Genomic DNA, 22,490 nt, shown 5'->3' on the forward strand with positions numbered 1-22,490 from the left:
GAACTTTGATAATACTTGCGAGAGAGGAAAAATATGTATCAATAGGATTAGTCATACTTCACTGAACAAAACGAATACCCATTTTCCATTGTCATTGAAAATCTTAAAATAGACCGCACCACTCATGGTTCACTTAGAGACCCAATTTGGCGCGAAGTTCTGCTCTCGGATGGTGACGCAAAACCAGAGCATGTGTCTGGATAATGATCAAACAATGCGAGCCATAAATATCGCGACTCGATGGTCACATATCGATCTCTCAACCTAGAACCGATCCCTCTTCGCGAAGATTTGTTCACCCAGAACCGGAGACCTTCAGGTGAACTTGAACGTACGCGATTACCAGAAAGGGTGTACCTACCATTATCAAGGTCGTTAGCGGGGTGTCCTCTTTGTATATTACGATAGCACATGAACTAGAACTATATTCTCTGAGTCTGAGCGGAACATTTACTAGTAAAACTTGTAGCCAAAACCAAATGTCAGTCCAAAGCAATCACCCTAGTTAGGGCTCATCGAGAGGATGACGAAAAATGCGTCTGTGCAGGGGAAAAGGCGAAGAAAAAGAGGAAGAAGAAGAAACTAGAGGTTACGTTTTCACTGCAATAAAATTGTACGGCAACAAACTCACCCAAATACGCCTGATAGGATGCCTTCGGAAGGTAGTACGCCTGCCTTGTAAGCGCTAGGGCGCGGGTTCGATTCTCGCCTGGGTCGAACTTATCGTTCTCAGAACTCAGATAAGGCTCGTTATGGGAACGTCTAGCTTTCTCCTATCCTGTGCTCCTTCTCGCTTCGATTTCTTGACGATAAGACCTCAGCAGCGACCGAAATGCCGCTAACCGCGGCACTGCACCTATCTTAACCAATGTTGGATTTAAGCTCTAGGGACCTCAAAACGTGTTCTGGCACTAAAAATTGACCATAGAAAATTACACCCGATTACATTACTTTCCTTTTCCTGAAAAAAAAAAAAAAAAACGATAAACGATTTTCCCTCAAATTAGCCGGCGGAATGCAATTGGTTATCCTGACGATGAATGGTTGTGGGAAAATATGCCAAGTTCTATGCTTTCGGCCTTTCGGGGAGTATACACTGATAACGTGTAAAATACCCTAAAAAATAGCCGGATTTAGGGTAAGATTTTTCAGTCCATGTGACAACACTGTCATGATTCCAGTGTTTTGATTATGATTTCGATTTTCGACTTCGAGTGACAAATTTTATTTTGCAACTTTCTCATTTAAATAAATAGGAAATTTAATACCTACATTACCTTATTTGGGCATGAATCTTGCGTTTTCTTCCATTATGTGCAATTTTATATCTTTATAAGATAAGATAACAGATTTTAGTAGGTACTCAAATAAATCAACTGTAAACAACAGTTATCTCAAGTGTTTTCTGTACCCAACTTGAGTTTGAAAATTGATCCAGTCTTCAGGGAAAAACCTACCGGCGTGTAATATTCTTCAAATAAAATGTCATATTCAAACAGTAAGTTTTACAATGTCCTATAATAAAGTTCAATTTTTTTACCATATTGCAGCTTTCAAACAGTGAACTTTGATAATACTTGCGAGAGAGGAAAAATATGTATCAATAGGATTAGTCATACTTCACTGAACTTGTACACTTTCTAAACACATCTTTAGAAAAACATTTACCTACTTATACTATTGTAGATCATTATGGACAAATTTTTCAGTCCCCCATAAAACAGTTTGTCAACAAATTGGATTTGTAACATCGTGGACTGAGATTCAAATCCTCACAGAAAAATATAATAGGCAACATTTGATTTGGCCAAATGAAGCATCTTTCTTACATCATGTTGGTGAAATTTTCAGTCCCCCGTAAACAGTTTGTAACATCGTAGACTGAGATTCAAATCCTCACAGAAAAATATAATAGGCAACATTTGATTTGGCCAAATGAAGCATCTTTCTTACATCATGTTGGTGAATAATATTGCTGATCAGATAATACACTAGACATTAGATCATGTACTTATTTTTGTGTTAGCCATCATTATTAATAATGCTCATTAATGATTCATTCAATGTGCTTGATTTCTATATAGCCAGTAGCCCGTAGCCCTCTATTATTACATTAATTTTTCTTTCAGAGTACATTTTTGCCACCTTGCCAAGAACCCAAAGAGGACAACCGATAGTCCTTGGAGGAGATCCTAAAGGAAAGAACTTTCTTTACACAAATGGAAACAGTGTGATTATTAGAAATATAGAGGTGAGGAAACTGCTTAGTAGGTAATTTTCTATTTCCTAAAAATAATAATTTAAAAGAACTTACTTAGGTATATGTAAGTTGGTAGAAGTTGGAAGGATTTAGCTTAACGTGTAGGTCTCAAAGCAAGCAAAGAGTACCAAAGGCATTTTTTACCACCTAAACTACAGAGCTCCATTGTGTTCAAATTTTTAATGAAGGACAAAATTCCATGCTCTAGCTCTGCCAAAAAAGAAATGGGAGTATGGTTAAGAAATCATGCCTTCTTTTTTTACTTGGAAATTTTGCCTAGAAATTGAACGTGGAGAGAGGTATGCGTCTCTTTATGTCGCGGCGTGTTAGGTATTACCATCAGGTTTATCTCAGGATATAATAGGTACCTAATGCCTATCTACCTACCTAAAACCCAGCCTAATTAATTACATAATACCTAATTAACTACTTAATAAATATTCAAGAAGAAAAAACATCTATCTCTATGAATCATTTATCTGCATTTCCATTCCTACATTTCCTACCACATGCTTGTGACCGCTCCATGCTCCAGTTTATTCATTGTTCGCATTCCATTCTAATAGCGCTCTGTACAGCTTTAGATCGATCTAACAAAACACATTGTAGCTCTCCCACCTTGTTTTCTTTCTAATTACGGAGGTATTACAAAGCTTGAAGTTTGCCAGAGGCAATAATCACACCCGATGAAACCATCTGTTGCAAAAACGAAGGCAAATACTACCACCCAATTAAAAATATAGCCTGACCCGCTCCAGTTTATTCATTGTTCGCATTCCATTCTAATATCTCTCTGTACAGCTTTAGATCGATCTAACAAAACACATTATAGCTCTCCCACCTTGTTTTCTTTCTAATTACGGAGGTATTACAAAGCTTGAAGTCTGCCAGAGGCAATAATCACACCCGATGAAACCATCTGTTGCAAAAACGAAGGCAAATACTACCACCCAATTAAAAATATAGCCTGACCATCTAATTACGGAGGTATTACAAAGCTTGAAGTTTGCCAGAGGCAATAATCACACCCGACGAAACCATCTGTTGCAAAAACGAAGGCAAATACTACCACCCAATTAAAAATATAGCCTGACCTATTCCCCCACCCCTCTCATAAATTTCACAGCATTTTTCTCTCTATTAATTTCCGAAGGTATGCCATTAAATTCCCTTCCTCATACCCGTAGTTAACCATCATTATACCTAATAGGTGCCATGGTAGGTACCACACTTCTGTTTGTTTACCATCACTGCAGGTATCTTTGTGATTTGTGTGACTATTACTTTGTGTACTATGAGGTAGATCAGGGTTCTCCGAGTTGATTGGGACATACAGAAGTCAAAGGTACCAAAGCTAATTCACAGAAGCAATTTTTAAATAGGCACTCATAAAAAGTCAGCATTCTTCTCTCTATTAATTTCCGAAGGTATGCCATTAAATTCCCTTCCTCATAGTTAACCATCATTATACCTAATAGGTGCCATGGTACCACACTTCTGATGTTTGTTTACCATCACTGCAGGTACTTTGTGATTTGTGTGACTATTACTTTGTACTATGAGGTAGATCACGGTTCTCCGAGTTGATTGGGACATACAGAAGTCAAAGGTACCAAAGCTAATTCACAGAAGCAATTTTTAAATAGGCACTCATAAAAAGCACGAGAAGTCCTGAAATTTATTTTCAAACATAAAAGGCCCACTCTGAGGCTTGGGTGTAGGGGCAACTGCCCGAAGGCATGGAATCTAAATCTAAAGCTTATACGAATCTAAATCTAATGCCCTGAAATTGGGTGGGACACAAGATGGAAAATACAAACGGGAAATTTGGATTCACCACACATTAAACAACGTCCAGCGTAATGAAGTGAATGGCTGTTTAAGGAAAGTCCAGTCGGAAGGGGTCAACTCTGACCAATTTTCACTTTGTTTTCTATCTGGAACCGTTCTACCATTGGGGCTATGTTATTCTTATCTAACCCCTCAAACATAGAGGTAGTAGGTACCTAGGCTTCTGTATGGAATTCCTGAGTCTGAGGAATGGGCATCCGTTTTCCCAGTACAGGGGGTACTGCCGCGATGGATTCACCATGGTGCTTGTATCGCGGGAACCTTGCGTCTCCTCTTGGATTTCCCCGGGTCCTAGACATAGCGTCCTACCTTATATTAAAAAAAAAAAGAGGGAATTCCGCACTTTTATCTATCTCGCGAAATTGGGGCCAATCGAGATAAAAAAAGAGCGGATTCGCGAGATTGCCATCCCTAGTAGAACTTCTTCCAGGTTTGCCATTTGTATGAGAATTTTAACGTTGAAAAAGGAAAGTTAGCTTTACCGACGACTATGAGGATCCAAGTGACTTCCGAAAACTCGGACAGGTAGTTGATCCAAATGGATGGATCGTAGCCTTCGCCATAAGGAACAGCCCAGGTGAAGCAGTCCATTTGATTTTCCGTCATGAACGCCACGTTCAATTCGGAATCCAGGAGACGGGTGAATTTTCCGAAGCCCAAATCGACCCGCCCCGAAGCGAGACCACTTCCTGGAGAGAAAACACGAGAATGGGGAAAGTTGTGTGTAAAAGACCAAGTCAAAATACCTAGTAGGTATGGAATAATACTTGTGGATTTGGTCTCGTCTAATAATAATAAAAGATGACGGCACCGATCAACCCCGTGGCAGCAGCCACCTTCCTGGACCTGGAAGATGAGTGACGAGTGACTGAACTTTGCTTGTGGATTTGGTCTCGTCTAATAATAAAAGATGACGGCACCGATCAACCCCGTGGCAGCAGCCACCTTCCTGGACCTGGAAGATGAGTGACGAGTGACTGAACTTTAATTCTGGCCGGAGTTGGACGTTTTCGGGGATTGTATTCGGTGTTCGTTGTACGTGCGTTGCCAATAGGTTAACAGCCCGGACTCGAATGATTCTGGCCGGAGTTGGACGTTTTCGGGGATTGTATTCGGTGTTCGTTGTACGTGCGTTGCCAATAGGTTAACAGCCCGGACTCGAATAAGATCATTAAGATCTGATTGATGGGCTCCTCAAATGGCGATCCGACGCGCAACAGGAAAGGAGAACTGTACGATTTGAGAACGCATTGAGAGAAAATATGCAGAACGCTCTTCTCGGTGATGGTAGAATTGGAGTCTTGTTTTTGAAACAGGTGCTGGTAGTATTTGAGCTCGTTTTTGGACGAAAATATGGCGATCTTTTTCTTGTTGTTGATTTTGGAAATGGTGTCCAGAAGACGATCTGGAGGTAGAATTTGAAATCTGCGAAAGTAAAAAGAAATAGGAGTATGAAACAAGAAATCATACCTAGGTACCTACCTTTTTTTTTAACTTGGAAAATTCTCCTAGAAATCGAACGTGGAGAGAGATATGCGTCCCTTGTGTCGCGACGTATTAGGTAGGTACCAGGTTTATCTCAGGATATAGGCACCTAACGCCTATCTTGTATCTACCTACCTAAAACCCAGCCTAATTAATTACATAATACCTAATTAACTATACTTATAAATATTCAAGAAGAAAAAACATCTATCTCTATGAATCATTTATCTGCATTTCCATTCCTACATTTCCTACCACATGCTTGTGACCGCTCCACGCTCCAGTCTTGCCTCTCAAAAAGAAACATATACCTTTCGTTATTCACTCCTCAAGTTGCCATTACAAAGATTTTTGTTTTTGGCGTCTCTTGAAATATCCTCTCCTCTCAAAAAGAAAGTCATACCTGTCAAGGAGCTCGTCAAATTCTTGGCTAACTTCTCTCGACGCATTGAGTACGTAGAACATCTTTCTTTTTCATTTGACCTACCAAAGATTGATTTATATTGAAGGAGCTTTTGAACAAATTCTTTTCGTAAAAGGTTAGGATTTTGACGAAAATCTTACCTATTATACCTCCGCATGGTACCTGAAATTGTAATCTGAATTTATTGTGTAGTTTTCTTCTGTAAAAACTTCAGGACTGCTTCATTTTCTTATATTTTTTGATACCTGTTCTTTTTACCTACTTATTAAATCAGCTTTTTTTATATTTTCAAATACACGAAGAGTTATATGTACATTTAAAATTATTGTCTGTTGTCCCTCCTCCCCATCTCTCTTCCCTTTTCAAAGGTGTCATTCATTATGATAATGGAAGTTGCTTAGGTAGGTATCTAGGTATTTATACTACTTGCTGCATAAATTATCTTGCTGTATAAACGAGTCCCTGTAAGAGGTGTTTCAGCGCCACAGCGGATTATATGTATTATCGCTCACCTGATAAACGCGGGTTCTAATTTCTAATCGGAATGGAGGCTTGATATTTCCAAAGTACCTAGTACCTACCTACCTACCCACTGTGCCTAGTCGACCAGACTGGGAACTCGGGAATTATGCCGGATTTAAGGAATTCCATGGAGACTGAGAAATGAGAATATTAAGAAACTGAGGGACCTTCGGGATTTGTAAAAAAATAATAATAACCGCGGTGTACCTACATAGGTACTTCAGGTTAAATATGCTCAAGTTCTCAATTTCTCTCCTTCTCTCTTCAAAGGTGTCATTCATGATGACAATTTAAGTTACTTATATACCTACCTAGGTATTTACACTACTTGCCGTATAAATTATCTACAACGAGTCCCTGTAAGAGATGTTTCAGCGCCACAGCGGATTATATGTATTATCGCTCACCTGATAAACGCGGGTTCTAATCGGAATGGAGGCTTGATATTTCCAAAGTACCTAGTACCTACCTACCCACTGTGCCTAGTCAACCAGACTGGAAACTCGGGAATTATGCTGGATTTAAGGAATTCCATGGAAACTGAGAAATGAGAATATTAAGAAACTGAGGGACCTTCGGGATTTGTAAAAAAAAAATAATAATAACCGCGGTGTACCTACATAGGTACTTCAGGTTAAATATGCTCAAGTTCTCAATTAAATGATACGAGTAGCCAGCCTGGTCACATATATCTCGGAAGGTAGTACGCCTGCCTTGTAAGCGCTAGGGCGCGGGTTCGATTCTCGCCTGGGTCGAACTTATCGTTCTCAGAACTCAGATAAGGCTCGTTATGGGAACGTCTAGCTTTCTCCTATCCTGTGCTCCTTCTCGCTTCGATTTCTTGACGATAAGACTCAGCAGCGACCGAAATGCCGCTAACCGCGGCGCTGCACCTATCTTAACCAGTGTTGGATTTAGGCTCTAGGGTCCTCAAAACGTGTTCTGGTACTAAATTGACCATAGAAAATTACACCCGATTACATTACTTTCCTTTTCCTGAATAAAACGATAAACGATGGAAAATAAAATTAGCCGGACACTGATAACGTGTAAAATACCCTAAAAAAATAGCCGGATTTAGGGTAAAAATTTTCAGTCCATGTGACAACACTGTCATGATTCCAGTGTTTTGATACTTTTGATTTCGATTTTCGACTTCGAGTGACAAATTTTATTTTGCAACTTTCTCATTTAAAATTTAAATAAATAGGAAATTTAATACCTACCTTACCTTATATGGGCATGAATCTTGCGTTTTCTTCCATTATGTGCAATTTTATATCTTTATAAGATAAGATAACAGATTTTAGTAGGTACTCAAATAAATCAACTGTAAACAACAGTTATCTCAAGTGTTTTCTGTACCCAACTTGAGTTTGAAAATTGATCCAGTCTTCAGGGAAAAACCTACCCGGCGTGTAATATTCTTCAAATAAAATGTCATATTCAAACAGTAAGTTTTACAATGTCCTTTAATGAGTCATTCAATGTGCTTGATTTCTATATAGCCAGTAGCCCTCTATTAATTACTGATATTAATTTTCTTTCAGAGTACATTTTTGCCACCTTGCCAAGAACCCAAAGAGGACAACCAATAGTCCTTGGAGGAGATCCTAAAGGAAAGAACTTTCTTTACACGAATGGAAACAGTGTGATTATTAGAAATATAGAGGTGAGGAAACTGCTTAGTAGGTAATTTTCTATTTCCTAAAAATAATAATTTAAAAGAACTTACTTAGGTATATGTAAGTTGGTAGAAGTTGGAAGGATTTAGCTTAACGTGTAGGTCTCAAAGCAAGCAAAGAGTACCAAAGGCATTTTTTACCACCTAAACTACAGAGCTCCATTGTGTTCAAATTTTTAATGAAGGACAAAATTCCATGCTCTAGCTCTGCCCTTGACCACTTTGCCACCAAAGTAGTACTACCCTCTTCCATTTACCTTTTCACACTATTAAAAAAAAAAATAATAATAATAAAATAAAAAAATAATCAAAATCTCAACTCTCCTCTTCCCAACTGATTTCTGAAATTTGTTTTAAAATTCACAGAACCCTGCTATCTCTGACATCTACACGGAACATTCTTGTGCTGTCAATGTTGCCAAGTATTCTCCCAGTGGCTTTTACATTGCCTCTGGGGACATTTCAGGGAAAGTTAGAATTTGGGACACAGTCAACAAGGAGCATATTTTGAAGAATGAATTCCATCCTATTGGAGGACCCATCAAAGACATCGGAACCCTGCTATCTCTGACATCTATACGGAACATTCTTGTGCTGTCAATGTTGCCAAGTATTCTCCCAGTGGCTTTTACATTGCCTCTGGGGACATTTCCGGGAAAGTTAGAATTTGGGACACAGTCAACAAGGAGCATATTTTGAAGAATGAATTCCATCCTATTGGAGGACCCATCAAAGACATCGCCTGGTCACCCGATAATCAACGCATGGTAGTTGTTGGTGAAGGAAGAGAAAGGTTTGTTAGAATTCTACCTAAATCAAGGGGATTTTACTTCTAAGCAATTTCCTCAAGATAATCATAATTTAATTGGGAAACTTTAAACAGGGAGGATACCAGCCTGAAATTTCCCTTGCTAAAGAAATAACAAAGGTTGAGTGCAAAGGGCATCCAAGGAAGAAGACTGTCGTGTGAAATATGTAAATTTATTATGTAATTTGATCATAATACAATTGGGAAACTTTAAACAGGGAGGATACCAGCCTGAAATTTCTCTTGCTAAAGAAATAACAAAGGTTGAGTGCAAAGGGCATCAAGCCCAATATGAAGCTTAGGTGTAGGGACAAACAGCCTTAAAGGATGGGTTGAGCTTAGACGAATTTATCTAATCCAAGTGTATTTTATTCTACTTTCAATAATTCTATCTAAATAGTTATGTAATTTATATCATGTAATATATGTAATTTATTATTTAGAATATTTGGGCTCTTATGAGAGTACAACAACAAGTACTTACACTTGAGCCTTTTGACAGCAATAAAGTGAATGGTTAAATCTATGAGAGGGGAAAAAAATGTTCCCTCTTGTTGGTGTATTAATTAATTCTGGGAGGGAAAAAATCAACTAATAGGTTATTTATTTGTTTCAACCTTAATTTCAGATTTGGACATGTGTTTATGTCAGAAACTGGCACATCAGTGGGAGAAATCTCAGGCCAGTCCAAACCCATCAACTCGTGTGATTTCAAACCATCTCGTCCATTCAGAATCATCACTGGTAGTGAAGACAACACCATTGCTGTTTTTGAAGGACCCCCATTCAAATTCAAAATGACCAAGCAGGTAAGTACCTACATACCTGTAGATACTCGGGTTCACTTATCTATTTAGTACCTACACTGTATGACTTCTAACCTTTTTATTTGTTAAAAAAATATTTAAAATCAATGTCAATTATCTTAGCTAGTTTGGAAGGCATGAAACGTGCCTTGTAAGTGCTAGGGTGGGTTTGGTTACCACCCAAGGCAAACTTTACCCTAAACAGCTCAGGTTTGTTCTCAAAGTGGCTGGCTTTCTCCTATCCTGTACTCCTTCTCCCGTCAATTTCAAGATAACTTCCTTTGTTACAGTTCCTTCTATGAAACCTCTTAATCACCTTTTATTTAAGTTTCTTTCTTGACCAAATTTCCAGGAGCATTCCAGATTTGTCCAAGCTGTGCGATATTCTCCGAGTGGTAGTCACTTTGCTTCGGCTGGTTTTGATGGCAAGGTGTTCCTGTATGATGGTGCCTCTGCTGATTTGGTGTCAGAACTTGGAAATCCTGCTCATAAAGGAGGCGTTTATGCCGTAAGTAGATTGTTTAGACTGTGAGTAAAAGGATTTTTCAATCCCATGCTGGTAGTATAAACGAGGTATATATTCTATTCTAAGCACAACAAGGTTTTTATCAGAGAGATTGAATGAAAGGTCATTCTACTTAATGAAAGGTCTTTGCAATTTTTCCTCTGTACTCGAAAAAACGTCGAGTTCGTCAATTTTCACTGCACGGGGAGTGGGAATTTCATCCCTTTGAGGTTACAATTTATGAATTTACTATCCTTTAAGTCCACATTATATTATTGCAATTTTTTCTCTGTACTCGAAAAAACGTCGAGTTTGTCAATTTTCACTGCACGGGGAGTGGGAATTTCATCCCTTTGAGGTTACAATTTATGAATTTACTATCCTTTAAGTCCACATTATAACTTGTGTTTCATTACTTAGTAAAAAATCCTAATTGGTAAATTGAATCTAGAAAACACTTCGTGAAATGAAAGAGACCTCTCACATTCGGACACCAATTTGAACTTCCAGGTTGCCTGGAAACCAGACGGTACCCAGCTGCTCACCGCCTCTGGAGACAAAACCTGCAAATTGTGGGACATCGAGACCAAGTCTGTAGTGAGCGAATTCATTATGGGAAATCAAGTCGAAGATCAACAAGTCTCGTGTCTCTGGCAAGGCGACTACTTGCTTACCGTGTCTCTGAGTGGCTTCATTTCCTTTTTGTGTTTCATTACTTAGTAAAAAATCCTAATTGGTAAATTGAATCTAGACAACACTTCGTGAAATGAAAGAGACCTCTCACATTCGGACACCAATTTGAACTTCCAGGTTGCCTGGAAACCAGACGGTACCCAGCTGCTCACCGCCTCTGGAGACAAAACCTGCAAACTGTGGGACATCGAGACCAAGTCTGTAGTGAGCGAATTCATAATGGGAAATCAAGTCGAAGATCAACAAGTCTCGTGTCTCTGGCAAGGCGACTACTTGCTTACCGTGTCTCTGAGTGGCTTCATTTCCTATCTGGATGTAAACAACCCGAGTACGCCAATCCGAGTGATCAAAGGCCACAATAAACCAATCACAGCGCTTGCTTTGAGCCCTGATAGAGGAACTGTGTTCACGGGATCTCACGATGGATTTATTACGAGATGGAACGCCAAAACAGGTGAGTGGTGTAGCAAATAAAACGTGTTTGTCGATAGTCACTTTTGACAATTGGTTTTGATTTTGTAGCAATGAAACAACTGCTACATTAGAGTTAGGTGTGTCCAAACATAGTCGATTGGCCGTCGATAGATGAATAATGCTGACTCAATATTCTCCTCTACAATATTATAATTTTGTTGAAATTTCGTGCTTTGTCGTAAAGTAAAATCAAATCAAGAATAATAATAAACTGAATATTAAACAACTTGGATCGACGAGGTAAAGCTATGTTGTCGAGGCAGTGTGGACGGTTCAGTCAACATCCATCGTCGACGGCCGGTACTATGTGTGGACACACCTTTAGATTTAGGTGGTCTGTTTCGCAGCATGCCCATCCCTTGGTGTGTCCGTCATTAAATGGGCGATCTATGTTTGTTCAATAATGCTGACTCAATATTCTCCTGTACAATATTATAATTTTGTTGAAATTTCGTGCTTTGTCGTAAAGTAAAATCAAATCAAGAATAATAATAAACTGAATATTAAACAACTTAGGTAGGTACATAGGTACTGATTTTCTCTAATCACGATCGAATAAACTACGGGCTAAAAAATTCCCGGAGGGACGGGTCCAGCTTGTTTAAATATATGTTATTGTTGGTTTTTCAGGCGAAAATGATCGAGTACAAGGAGCAGGGCATGGCAATCAGATCAATGGCATGAAAGCTACCGGCGAGCTCCTATACACGTGTGGTATTGATGATACGATAAAACAGGTGGACCTGTCTTCCAACGCCTACTCGGGACCTGAAGTGAAGCTTGGCTCACAACCTAGAGGTCTGGATATTGATGAGAATACGCTGGTGACTGTGACGGTAAAACAGGTAAGAGTAAAGGCAGAAACACACTACTATCACGTCATGTGAGTTTATGGGGAGTCAGAAAAATATAGTTCTCACGTGACGTGATGGTGATAGTAGTGTAGCTGTCCTGAACGAAACTACCTACAATATTATGGGAAAACTTTAACTACATCTTTCTGGCTGAAAATTTTTTCCGCCACACACGTTACGATTACGAGCGAGGTCTGTCAGATAATCAGGGCGTGAGTGTCAAGTCCAAGTATTTGATATTTGATTTAAGAGGTGTCCTATGTAAACACGCTGTAACGATACACACAACGCCATAGTCTTCTGTAAACTTGAAATTCAAATATTGGTCCCCCCCCCCCCCGCTCGATCCTGCCTTTTTCCGCCACACACGTTACGATTACGACCGAGGTCTGTCAGATAATCGGGGCGTGAGTGTCAAGTCCAAGTATTTGATATTAATTTGATTTAGGTGTCCTTTGTAAACACGCTGTAACGATACACACAACGCCATAGTCTTCTGTAAACTTGAAATTCAAATATTGGTTCCCCCCCTCGCTATTCGATCCTGCATGTTCTGCCATTTCCATTACATAGAGACATCAGAACTGAAAATATGAACATTGATTTCTGTACGAGCTATTTATACAAATTCTACAAAATTCGACTAACAAGAGACCTTTCCCTTTTTCAGATCAGCATCGTTGAGAACGGAGCCAAAGTCTCTTCCCTGCCCATCGACTACGAGCCCTCCTCTATCTCTCTAGATCACGAGCACGGGCTAGTCGCTGTAGGTGGGGCAGATAGCAAGGTTCACATCTATGAGCTCAACAACAAGTCCCTCTCGCCTAAAGCGGAGCTAGATCATTTGGGCCCCGTGACAGATTGTAGCTTCTCGCCTAGCAATGAATACCTGGTGGCGTCAGATGCTCACAGGAAGGTGGTGTTGTACAGAGTGCCTGACTTTGAGGTAAGACATAATGACATATTTGAAGAAGTTCCACGTTTTAACCTGACAATGGTCTATTTATGCCCGATCTTACCACAGATAGTTTTCAGTTAATCCCAAGGTTTAAGAAATACTGGCTTCTGTTAAGTCGAATGGATGACTTCAGAAAACCCTTGACACTGTGTTAACTCTCAGTAGAAAGAAGTGGTAAGATCGATCTTTAGCTTTAGTTGTAATAAAGTAGTTGTATCGACCTTTAAGTGTAATAAAGTAGTTGTAGTTAGTCTATTTTTTCCACCATCTGAATAGTCTCTTATTCCGATTTTTACGAAATCAGGAAAACGTGTAGTTTTCCTCTCCTACTCTTTTCTGTTGTATAATAAATAAATAAATAAAATACTCTGACAAACAGACACTCTGCCTTGTAAGCGCTAGGCCGCGGATTTGATTTCCGCCCGGGGCGGATTTTATCCTGATGGGATAATGTTCGTTCTCGGAACGGCTGGCTTTTTCCTATCCTGTCTTCCTTCTCTCCATTTATGGCCGATCTTACCGCAGATAGCAGTTAATCCCAAGGTTTAAGAAAGAGTCGAATGGATGACTTCAGAAAACCCTTGACACTGTGTTAACTCTCAGTGGAAAGAAGTGGTAAGATCGACCTTTAGTTGTATTAAAAGTAGTTGTAGTTAGTCTATTTTTTCCACCATCTGAATAGTCTGTTATTCCGATTTTTACGAAATTAGTAGTTTTCTTTCAGTTAATCCTAAGGTTTAAGAAATACTGGCTTCTATTAAGTCGAATGGATGACTTAACCCTTGACACTGTTTTATCTCTCAGTGGAAAGAAGTGGTAAGATCGACCTTTAGTTGTATTAAAGTAGCTGTAGTTAGTCTATTTTTTCTTCCATCTGAACAGTCTGTTATTCCGATTTTTATTAAATTAGGAAAACGTGTAGTTTTCCTCTCCTACTCTTTTCTGTTGCACATATGTATATTAAATAAATAAAATACTCTCTGACAAACAGACACTCTGCCTTGTAAGCGCTAGGCCGCGGATTCGATTCCCGCCCGGGGCGGATTTTATCCTGATGGGATAATGTTCGTTCTCGGAACGGCTGGCTTTCTCCTATCCTGTCTTCCTTCTCTCTTCGATTTCGGGACGATAAGACCATAGCAGTTACAGTTCCCTCTGTCAAACCTCTTAAAAAAAACAGACACTCAGTACTTACAGTTCAATAGTAAATCCATCATTTATTTCGTATTCCACAGTTGGCTCATAACAAGGAGTGGGGCTTCCACAGTGCCAAAGTGAACTGTGTAGCCTGGTCCCCTGACTCTGCTCTCGTGGACACTCAGTACAGTTCAATAGTAAATCCATCATTTATTTCATATTCCACAGTTGGCTCATAACAAGGAGTGGGGCTTCCACAGTGCCAAAGTGAACTGTGTAGCCTGGTCCCCTGACTCTGCTCTCGTGGCTAGCGGTAGTTTGGATACTACGATCATCATCTGGAGTCTTGCCTCACCTGCCAAGCATATTATTATCAAAAGTAAGTATATACCTGCCTCGGTGGTGTAGTGGTCAAGATGCTCGCCTGGTATACAGGAGGGCGTAGGTTCAATCCCAGCCGAGGTATGGAATTTTATCCTCGATATAATTTGAGAATTTGACCACAGTAATAGTAGTAGCCTACTGCTGGAGTAAAGGGACTTTTCAGTCCTATGCGAGCAGTATAAATAAGCACTACTATCTACTCGCCAGTAAGCTTGGACGGTAGCGCGTCTACCTTGTAAGCGTTATGTCGCGGGTTTGATTCCCGCCCGAGAAGGATCTTGTCCTAAACAGATAAGGTTCGTGCTCGGAACGGCTGGCTTTCTTTTTCTTCCTTTCACTTCTCTTTCGGGACTTAATAGGTACAGTTCCCTCTATCCAAACACCATTATGAATCAGTACCTACTGCTGGGGTAAAGGTGCTCTTTAGTCCAATTCGAGCAGTAGTTGCAAGCACTATTATTTTCTCATTTACCTTTATTTTTCGCTTTCATTTCAGATGCCCATCCTCAAAGTCAAATCACCAGGTTGCAATGGCTGGACAACGATTTACTCGTCTCTGTAGGTCAAGACTGTAATACGAAAATCTGGGAGATCGCACCGTTCTAGTGAGAGAATCTCCGAAACTCCGTTGTCATAATTAAACCCTCTTGTGTCTCATTTACTCAGAGAACATGGTATGTCAATATCCCTGCCACTATATTGTGCCACAAAAGCCAAAACGTGTTAATTATTTATTTTTGTTTATCGAAGTTAGGGTTTAAATCATTTGATTTTATTTTTTATTTTTACTACCTACCTATTTGTATTGCATTTGTGTATATTAGGTTTCCCTTCATTTTTCCCTTTTTTTACTCTAATTTGTTATAAACAACAGTTTGTTTGTCAATCCCGTTTTGAGTCGGATAAAATTTAAAGAATTACATATTATGCCATCAAGTTACGACTGAAACAATCACAGAGTATGTGTATCTTTTGAACAGTAAAAATAATTGAATTGAATTGAAAAATCATTATTTACTTGTGGTACAAAATTTTCAATTCAAACCTCTTCATCTAGGAAGCTACATCGCCAGAAAATCGGCAGTTTTACTTGTTGAATTGACTTGATTCACATTGTGGCTACTGTACATAATTTAATACTACACCTCATGTATTATTTATTTTCCTATTAATTTTATGTATGTTTTTTAGATGCATTTATCCCCTAACTTTTTTAGCTGTCTAAAGTGGAGTATTATAGAGGGTATCCTTGAGGATTTGATGCTAGAGCTTGGAGCGGACCAAAGTGGGAAGATATCCTATCAAGAATTCCTGCAGAAGAGATTGGCTCTCAAACCTGAAATTGATGCCCTGAGAAAGAAGACTGCTGATTATCAGCTGACAAGTAGTGATATGAGTTTAGGTAGGTATGCTTACATAATTCTTTATAGTAATTTTTATTTGGGCATACTCAGAGTAGGTTGTTACAAGTCTAAATGAAGATGATATAGGGACCTGCTATGCTCCTCTTCCCAATGTGAGTGGTGAGTTTTTTTTTCTATGTCATTCTGTTGAACTGTCAATTCTTTCTTTGGTCATGTACCGGGTTGAGTTGAGACAGAACACAGAACTAGGTGAGACAGGATATTGTTTTTACAGTTTGGCATGGAAGTGGTAACTTAAAAACAAGGCAAGTTTACCAACCTTGCCTATCACAACCCAGTACATAACCACAACCTTAAACTTTAAACTTTTCATCCTCCCTAATGTTGACTTCATTTCCACAGGTGCAGGATCACTAGGAAAGCATGAGTGTTGGGAATTTGATAGTGGAGCTCATTCTTCCCGAGAATCCTAGTGTTTTTCTACAGTATCTTTGCTGGCTTCCATGGCAGGACAATTAGACAATTTTTGTTAATTTATTCCATAATAAATCTTCCCAGGGGTTACGGAGTCATTCTTGATGGACCCATCAGTGTTTTACCTTGTTGGCAAGTTGAAGGAGATTTCCAGATGATGAAGTGGCCAAGGAAGATCCTCCAGCCGCCTCTACCAGTCTTTGTAAAGTATTTGGTTCAGGACTCAGGTCTCTAGCTCCACTATCAAATTCCCAACACTCATGCTTTCCTAGTGATCCTGCACCTGTGGAAATGAAGTCAACATTAGGGAGGATGAAAAGTTCAAGGTTGTGGTTATGTACTGGGTTGCAATAGGCAAGGTTGGTAAACATGCCTTGTTTTTAAGTTACCACTCCCATGCCAAACTGTAGAAACAATATCCTGTCTCACCTAGTTCTGTGTTCTGTCTCAACTCAACCCGGTACATGGCCAAAGAAAGAATTGACAGTTCAACAGAATGACATAGAAAAAAAAAACTCACCACTCACATTGGGAAGAGGAGCATAGCAGGTCCCTATATCATCTTCATTTAGACTTGTAACAACCTACTCTGAGCATTTTCCTATTAATTTTATGTATGTTTTTTAGATGCATTTATCCCCTAACTTTTTTAGCTGTCTAAAGTGGAGTATTATAGAGGGTATTACTGAATCCTTCACTCAGGTCACACTTTTTCACAGTAGTCCTTTTTCCCCCCTGTTAATCAGTTTTATAAATTACCACTCCTATAATTTTTACTCTTTAGTTTTAGAAATTGAGGAATTTGATTGTCAATGTACGTATTTTGTTTTTAATCACCTAAATGTGGGTAGATCATTTATTAGTGAACGAAACTAGTGACACATGTCCCCTATGCTATTCGTGCCCAACTGAAAGATTGAGACTTACAAAGAATCAATGGTTGACACTTTCACTAATGTTCAATTTAATCCCCTTCTCCCAAAGAGCCCAAAAAAAATTCGTCAACGCTGGGATTCGAACCTGGGATTTCCGGTGTGCAAGCCTAGTGTGATACCCACTCGGCCACGGAGGTGCTGGTCAAAATAAATAAATGTACATATGAATCATGAATGGCTGGGCCACACTTTGATACAAATGTAATTCCACTTGGATTCAGCAGTCTAATTGGTTAATTTTAGACTGCTTTAAGATGGACCAATCAGATTGTTTGTAATTGGATCAGATGGTTCAATGTAGTTTAATCTCTTTAGTGTGGTTCCAGGCATGATGATCCCAAATTTCAAAACTTTTTTTTTTTAGTTATGTGACATGTGACTTTTGTTCAGATCTCTGTGAAAGGAGTTAAAAATATAGCTACTACTCACCTGAGATTTTTGGACAAGCTTTTCATACATGTCTCTCTCTTCCGTGACATTCTGCAGTCTTGTGTTGAGATCAAGGATTTCATTTCTCAGAGATGATAATGCTGCCAAGTGTAACTGAAACAATTGACATTTGTCTTCTTGGACTTATGTGATGTGCTTGGAACCTTGTGCACAGAAATAATTAGCATCCCTCTTAGCAACACTTTTTCCTAACATCTGACCCACCATTTCACCAGGTAAGTATTGATGCAAATAGGCCAACTGAATTTGCCTCTTTAATTTTTCCTTGCTAAACAAAATTATGAACTTCCAAATTCACTTGGTAAAAGTTATTATTATTATTATTATTTTTTTTTTTTTAAATTTGTTGTTGTTTACAAATGCAGGAGGCATTGACTAACTATTAGTATTTTCCTATTAATTTTATGTATGTTTTTTAGATGCATTTATCCCCTAACTTTTTTAGCTGTCTAAAGCGGAGTATTATAGAGGGTATTATTGAATCCTTCACTCAGGTCACACTTTTTCACAGTAGTCCTTTTCCCCCCCTGTTAATCGGTTTTATAAATTTCCACTCCTATAATTTTTACTCTTTAGTTTTAGAAATTGAGGAATTTGATTGTCAATGTTCGTATTTTGTTTTTAATCATGTAAATGTGGGTAGATCATTTATTAGTGAACGAAACTAGTGACACATGTCTCCTATGCTATTCGTGCCCAACTGAAAGATTGAGACTTACAAAGAATCAATGGTTGACACTTTCACTAATGTTCAATTTAATCCCCTTCTCAATAACATACGTAGTTTCATTTACCATGACACAAACTGTTTTTGTTCAATCAGCAATTGATGTGAAGTCCAACACCTTTCTAATGTGATACTGATTAATTTAAGAAAAATAATAGCAAAACAAACAAAAATAGATTTCTTAAAGGTATTGTTTTCAGGTTACATCCTTGCCTAGATTATGGACTTCATAATTGTCCCCTTTTTATATATTTATTTATTTTGATTACTCGATTACCTATTTATTCTATTTTTCACATTTTATTGAAATATATTTATATTTTATTTTACACAAAATCCATGTAAAAATCTGTCTACTTTTTTCTCAATCTTACTGTTCAATTAAATTTAAAATATTTATCATACCTAACGAAATAACTTGAAATGCATTCTACAATGATTCATAAGAAGCACTTTATTTTATAATTCTAATAGTCTTACGTTTAATTATATTGAAAAATATTTTCATCAGTTCAAAAGCTGTAATAAAGCTAATACGTTTTTCGACATAGTAAATTATTAAAAAACAGAAAATGTTGAAAAAATACATGTATAACAAAATAGAAAATAGGTATACCTACAGCAGTAAGTACAAACAGGCTAAAGCAATATAAAATATTTTGCCAAGCTAATATTATCAAGATCTGTTAGTAGACAGACCAAGGAAAAGCCGATATGAAGAATGTATGAAGTTAACACATGACAGTTAAGCAACTGTTTTTTCGACAATAATACCAAAGCCAAGTACATAAATACAATTAAAGGAACTTTCCATTAACATTATTATACTGGTATTTGAGAGCCGATAACTTCATGGTAAGCAATACCATTAGACTAGAAATTAAATATTCCGATATGTATACATCTCATATATTTAAATAGGTTTCGGAGTTAATTTGTCTAATTTTAATATGGAAGCTGTTTTCATGGGATAATCCCGTTGATAGGACTGTTTTTTCGACAATAATACCAAAGCCAAATACATAAATACAATTAAAGGAACTTTCCATTAACATTGTTATACTGGTATTTGAGAGCCGATAACTTCATGGTAAGCAATACCATTAGACTAGAAATTAAATATTCCGATATGCATACATCTCATATATTTAAATAGGTTTCGGAGTTAATTTGTCTAATTTTAATATGGAAGCTGTTTTCATGGGATAATCCCGTTGATAGGATTCCGGATATCAGGAAGTATTCCTCTCCTTGCTGTTATATCTAGCAATATGTTCTTCCAGACTGACTATCCTCTGTTTCAAGTGTTGCACTTGTGTTGCATGGCGTTCGGACATGATCACTATTTCATTCTCAAGGCGCTTCAGCCTGGATTGAGATTTCTTCTTTCCTTTCTCAAAACTATTCATGAGGGCGTTGTTGGCCATTTTCAGTTCGTTCGTTAGTTGCGTGGATTGCATCTGGCGAAGTTCGTACGTTCGACTCACACGTTCTAAGGTTTGACTCATTTCCTTGAGTCGTTCTCTCAGTTTATTCTCTACAGATTTATCATCCGTGTCCCCTGCATGTTGTGTTAGTTCTTCACATGCTAGGGAGTTGAGTTTCATTTCTAGCACATCCTTCTCGTGTTCTAGATTGTAGATTCTAGCACGAAGCTCAGCCTTGTCTTCTCGCATGGATAGTAACTCTTGCATTAACACTGCCATTTCCAAGTCCATCTTTCTAGCTTCTGACGAACTCTTGGGAACTTTTGGCGCCTCTGAAATGGCTACGTGATAGCTTTCTAGTTTAACGGTCGTATTCCCTATACTCGCTCGCTCCTTGTCAAGCTTATCAATATTGTTGAGAAGGAGTTGCATCTCTGCCTTGTCATCAGGACGGTCTTGTAGTGTGTGTAGGAGCACCTTGTAGGTTTCCAGCATCTTGTCTGTTAGATCCAGAGCGAGCTCTAGAGCGATGGCGTTGGATTCGTACTTGCCTAGCAGAACAGTTAACCTGGTGAAAAATAAAAAAAAGGTACATATTATACAAATGAGTTCTGTATATCTACCTCCGTGGCGTAATGGTCAAGACGCTCACCTGGTAAACAGGAGGGTGTGGGTTCGATCCCAGCGGAGGCATGGAATTTCATCCTCATTTATTTGAGAATTTGACCACATAATAATGGAGCTCTAAGGGTTAGGTGGTACAGAACGCCTAAGGCGTTAACCTCGCCTAGTGGTTACCTTCCACTCGAGAATCTATTCTATTATTATTATCTACAAATGGTGAGTTTCAACAATGACTTGATCGAAAAAATTACCTCTCACAATGAGTTTTCATTTCATTGGCATTCATTTCCAGCAGAGAGTTCTGAATTTTCACATGCTCTAGTTTAGCATTCAGTTGCTCCAAGTTCTAGCATCAAATCCTCAAGACAATATTCCAGGTTCAAATCTTGGCACACTGCTGCCAGGTCATGACTGCAAAGAAAAGGGATATACATAGTAGTTTTCAAATTATTTAAAATAATGATGAACAACGTAACCCCATTGGAATAGGAAAAAAAAAAAGAAGCTGAAGATTACAGGTGGATAAGTGTGCAAAACAGTTGTAAAATAAACTGGATGTCTGATTAGGAGTTGAGAAAAGAAGCTGAAGATTACAGGTGGATAAGTGTGCAAAACAGTTGTAAAATAAACTGGATGTCTGATTAGGAGTTGAGAAAATTGACTAAGAAGACTGACTGAGAACCTTGTGAGGAACCAACCAAACCATTCTCAGAAAAAAAAAACCTTGCAGAAATTAGTTGACTGTAACTGCTTCCTGCCTCTACCTGGACAGAGCAATACAGTTGAATATATTTGGTATTTGGTGGCAGAGTCTGTGGTTGTACAACAAGCTTAATGCCAAAATCCCTTGGATTTTCCAAATGTTACGTCAATCCAAACAGAATACCTAGGTAGGTACTATAGGCTGAAGTGTACTATCAGTTCAACATTTCTAACTTACCTGTCAATGTAGCCATCACCATCATTATCACAAACTTGAAATAACTGTCTTATCTTCTCCTCATCAGAAATTGAGTTAGTATCTTCACTGCAGGCAGACAAGCTCAACTGTTCTAGGTTTGACATGATTGTACATTGGTGATAAGGAAAATTCTCTGCGATAACTTATCATTGATGGTTACATGAATTTTTCCAAGATACACATTAAAATAAAAGCTTTATGATGAGAAAACACTTTCCACTAACACCCGAGAACATCAAAGAAGAGATACAGAAAATAATCAAATTTAGGTAAATTTAATTTAATTTTTAAATTTTAATCAACTCCTTTATCATTTTTTTTTTTTTTTTTTAAAAAAAAGAGTTCCCCCCAAACTTGGCCGGTTTCTCCCCCAAAGAGTTGCACCCAAACTTGGCCGGCTTCTCACCATCCGGTTTCCGGCTAATCCCCCACTTGGCCCACTTCCTGTCCTGCTATTTACCCTATTTTCGGGCAGAAAATCCCGCAACACTGCAAAATATTTCAATTTTTAACGGCGGGAAATTTTCAAAAATTAGATAACGGAAGTTTTGAAGAATTTGAAGAAGGAAAATCAAAAGAAGTTAAGTAAGAAGTAAAAGTAAAAGGTAAAAGGAAATCTACAGAAAATACAGAAATTGAAACTGTAACTAATCAGAAAACAGGATTATGATGAGCAATGAAAG

At 38.3% G+C, this 22,490-nt stretch overlaps 2 protein-coding genes across 4 annotated transcripts; one reads left to right on the forward strand and one right to left on the reverse strand.

Annotated features, from left to right (window-relative positions):
* Nucleotides 1-1,271: 1,271 nt before the first annotated feature.
* Nucleotides 1,272-16,050, forward strand: LOC103511660 (actin-interacting protein 1). 3 transcript variants are annotated; one of them, XM_026825365.1, is made up of 12 exons: nucleotides 1,272-1,498; nucleotides 8,093-8,214; nucleotides 8,593-8,775; nucleotides 8,964-9,019; nucleotides 9,663-9,843; nucleotides 10,193-10,348; nucleotides 10,856-11,043; nucleotides 11,344-11,492; nucleotides 12,143-12,357; nucleotides 13,037-13,312; nucleotides 14,690-14,840; nucleotides 15,342-16,050. In XM_026825365.1, the coding sequence occupies exons 1-12, from the start codon at nucleotides 1,483-1,485 to the stop codon at nucleotides 15,449-15,451; spliced, it is 1,803 nt and encodes a 600-aa protein (XP_026681166.1). In that variant the 5' UTR covers nucleotides 1,272-1,482; the 3' UTR covers nucleotides 15,452-16,050. The 3 variants fall into 3 exon arrangements, with proteins under 3 accessions (XP_026681166.1, XP_026681168.1, XP_026681167.1); XM_026825366.1 differs by lacking the exons at nucleotides 1,272-1,498; nucleotides 10,856-11,043 and adding an exon at nucleotides 7,837-7,995 and having other exon boundaries at nucleotides 11,156-11,492; XM_026825367.1 differs by lacking the exons at nucleotides 1,272-1,498; nucleotides 10,856-11,043 and adding an exon at nucleotides 7,780-7,995 and having other exon boundaries at nucleotides 8,093-8,234; nucleotides 8,774-9,019; nucleotides 11,156-11,492.
* A 3,807-nt stretch (nucleotides 16,051-19,857) lies between these two features.
* LOC103511671 (colorectal mutant cancer protein) lies at nucleotides 19,858-21,911 on the reverse strand. The gene is made up of 4 exons (XM_008476401.3): nucleotides 21,787-21,911; nucleotides 21,242-21,257; nucleotides 21,098-21,192; nucleotides 19,858-20,790 (listed from the first exon to the last, which is right to left on the reverse strand). The coding sequence occupies exons 1-4, from the start codon at nucleotides 21,909-21,911 to the stop codon at nucleotides 20,028-20,030; spliced, it is 999 nt and encodes a 332-aa protein (XP_008474623.1). The 3' UTR covers nucleotides 19,858-20,027.
* Between the last annotated feature and the right edge of the window lie 579 nt (nucleotides 21,912-22,490).

Source organism: Diaphorina citri, unplaced genomic scaffold, assembly GCF_000475195.1.
Source record: "Diaphorina citri unplaced genomic scaffold, Diaci psyllid genome assembly version 1.1 scaffold738, whole genome shotgun sequence".
Classification (NCBI taxonomy): Eukaryota; Metazoa; Arthropoda; class Insecta; order Hemiptera; family Psyllidae; genus Diaphorina; species Diaphorina citri.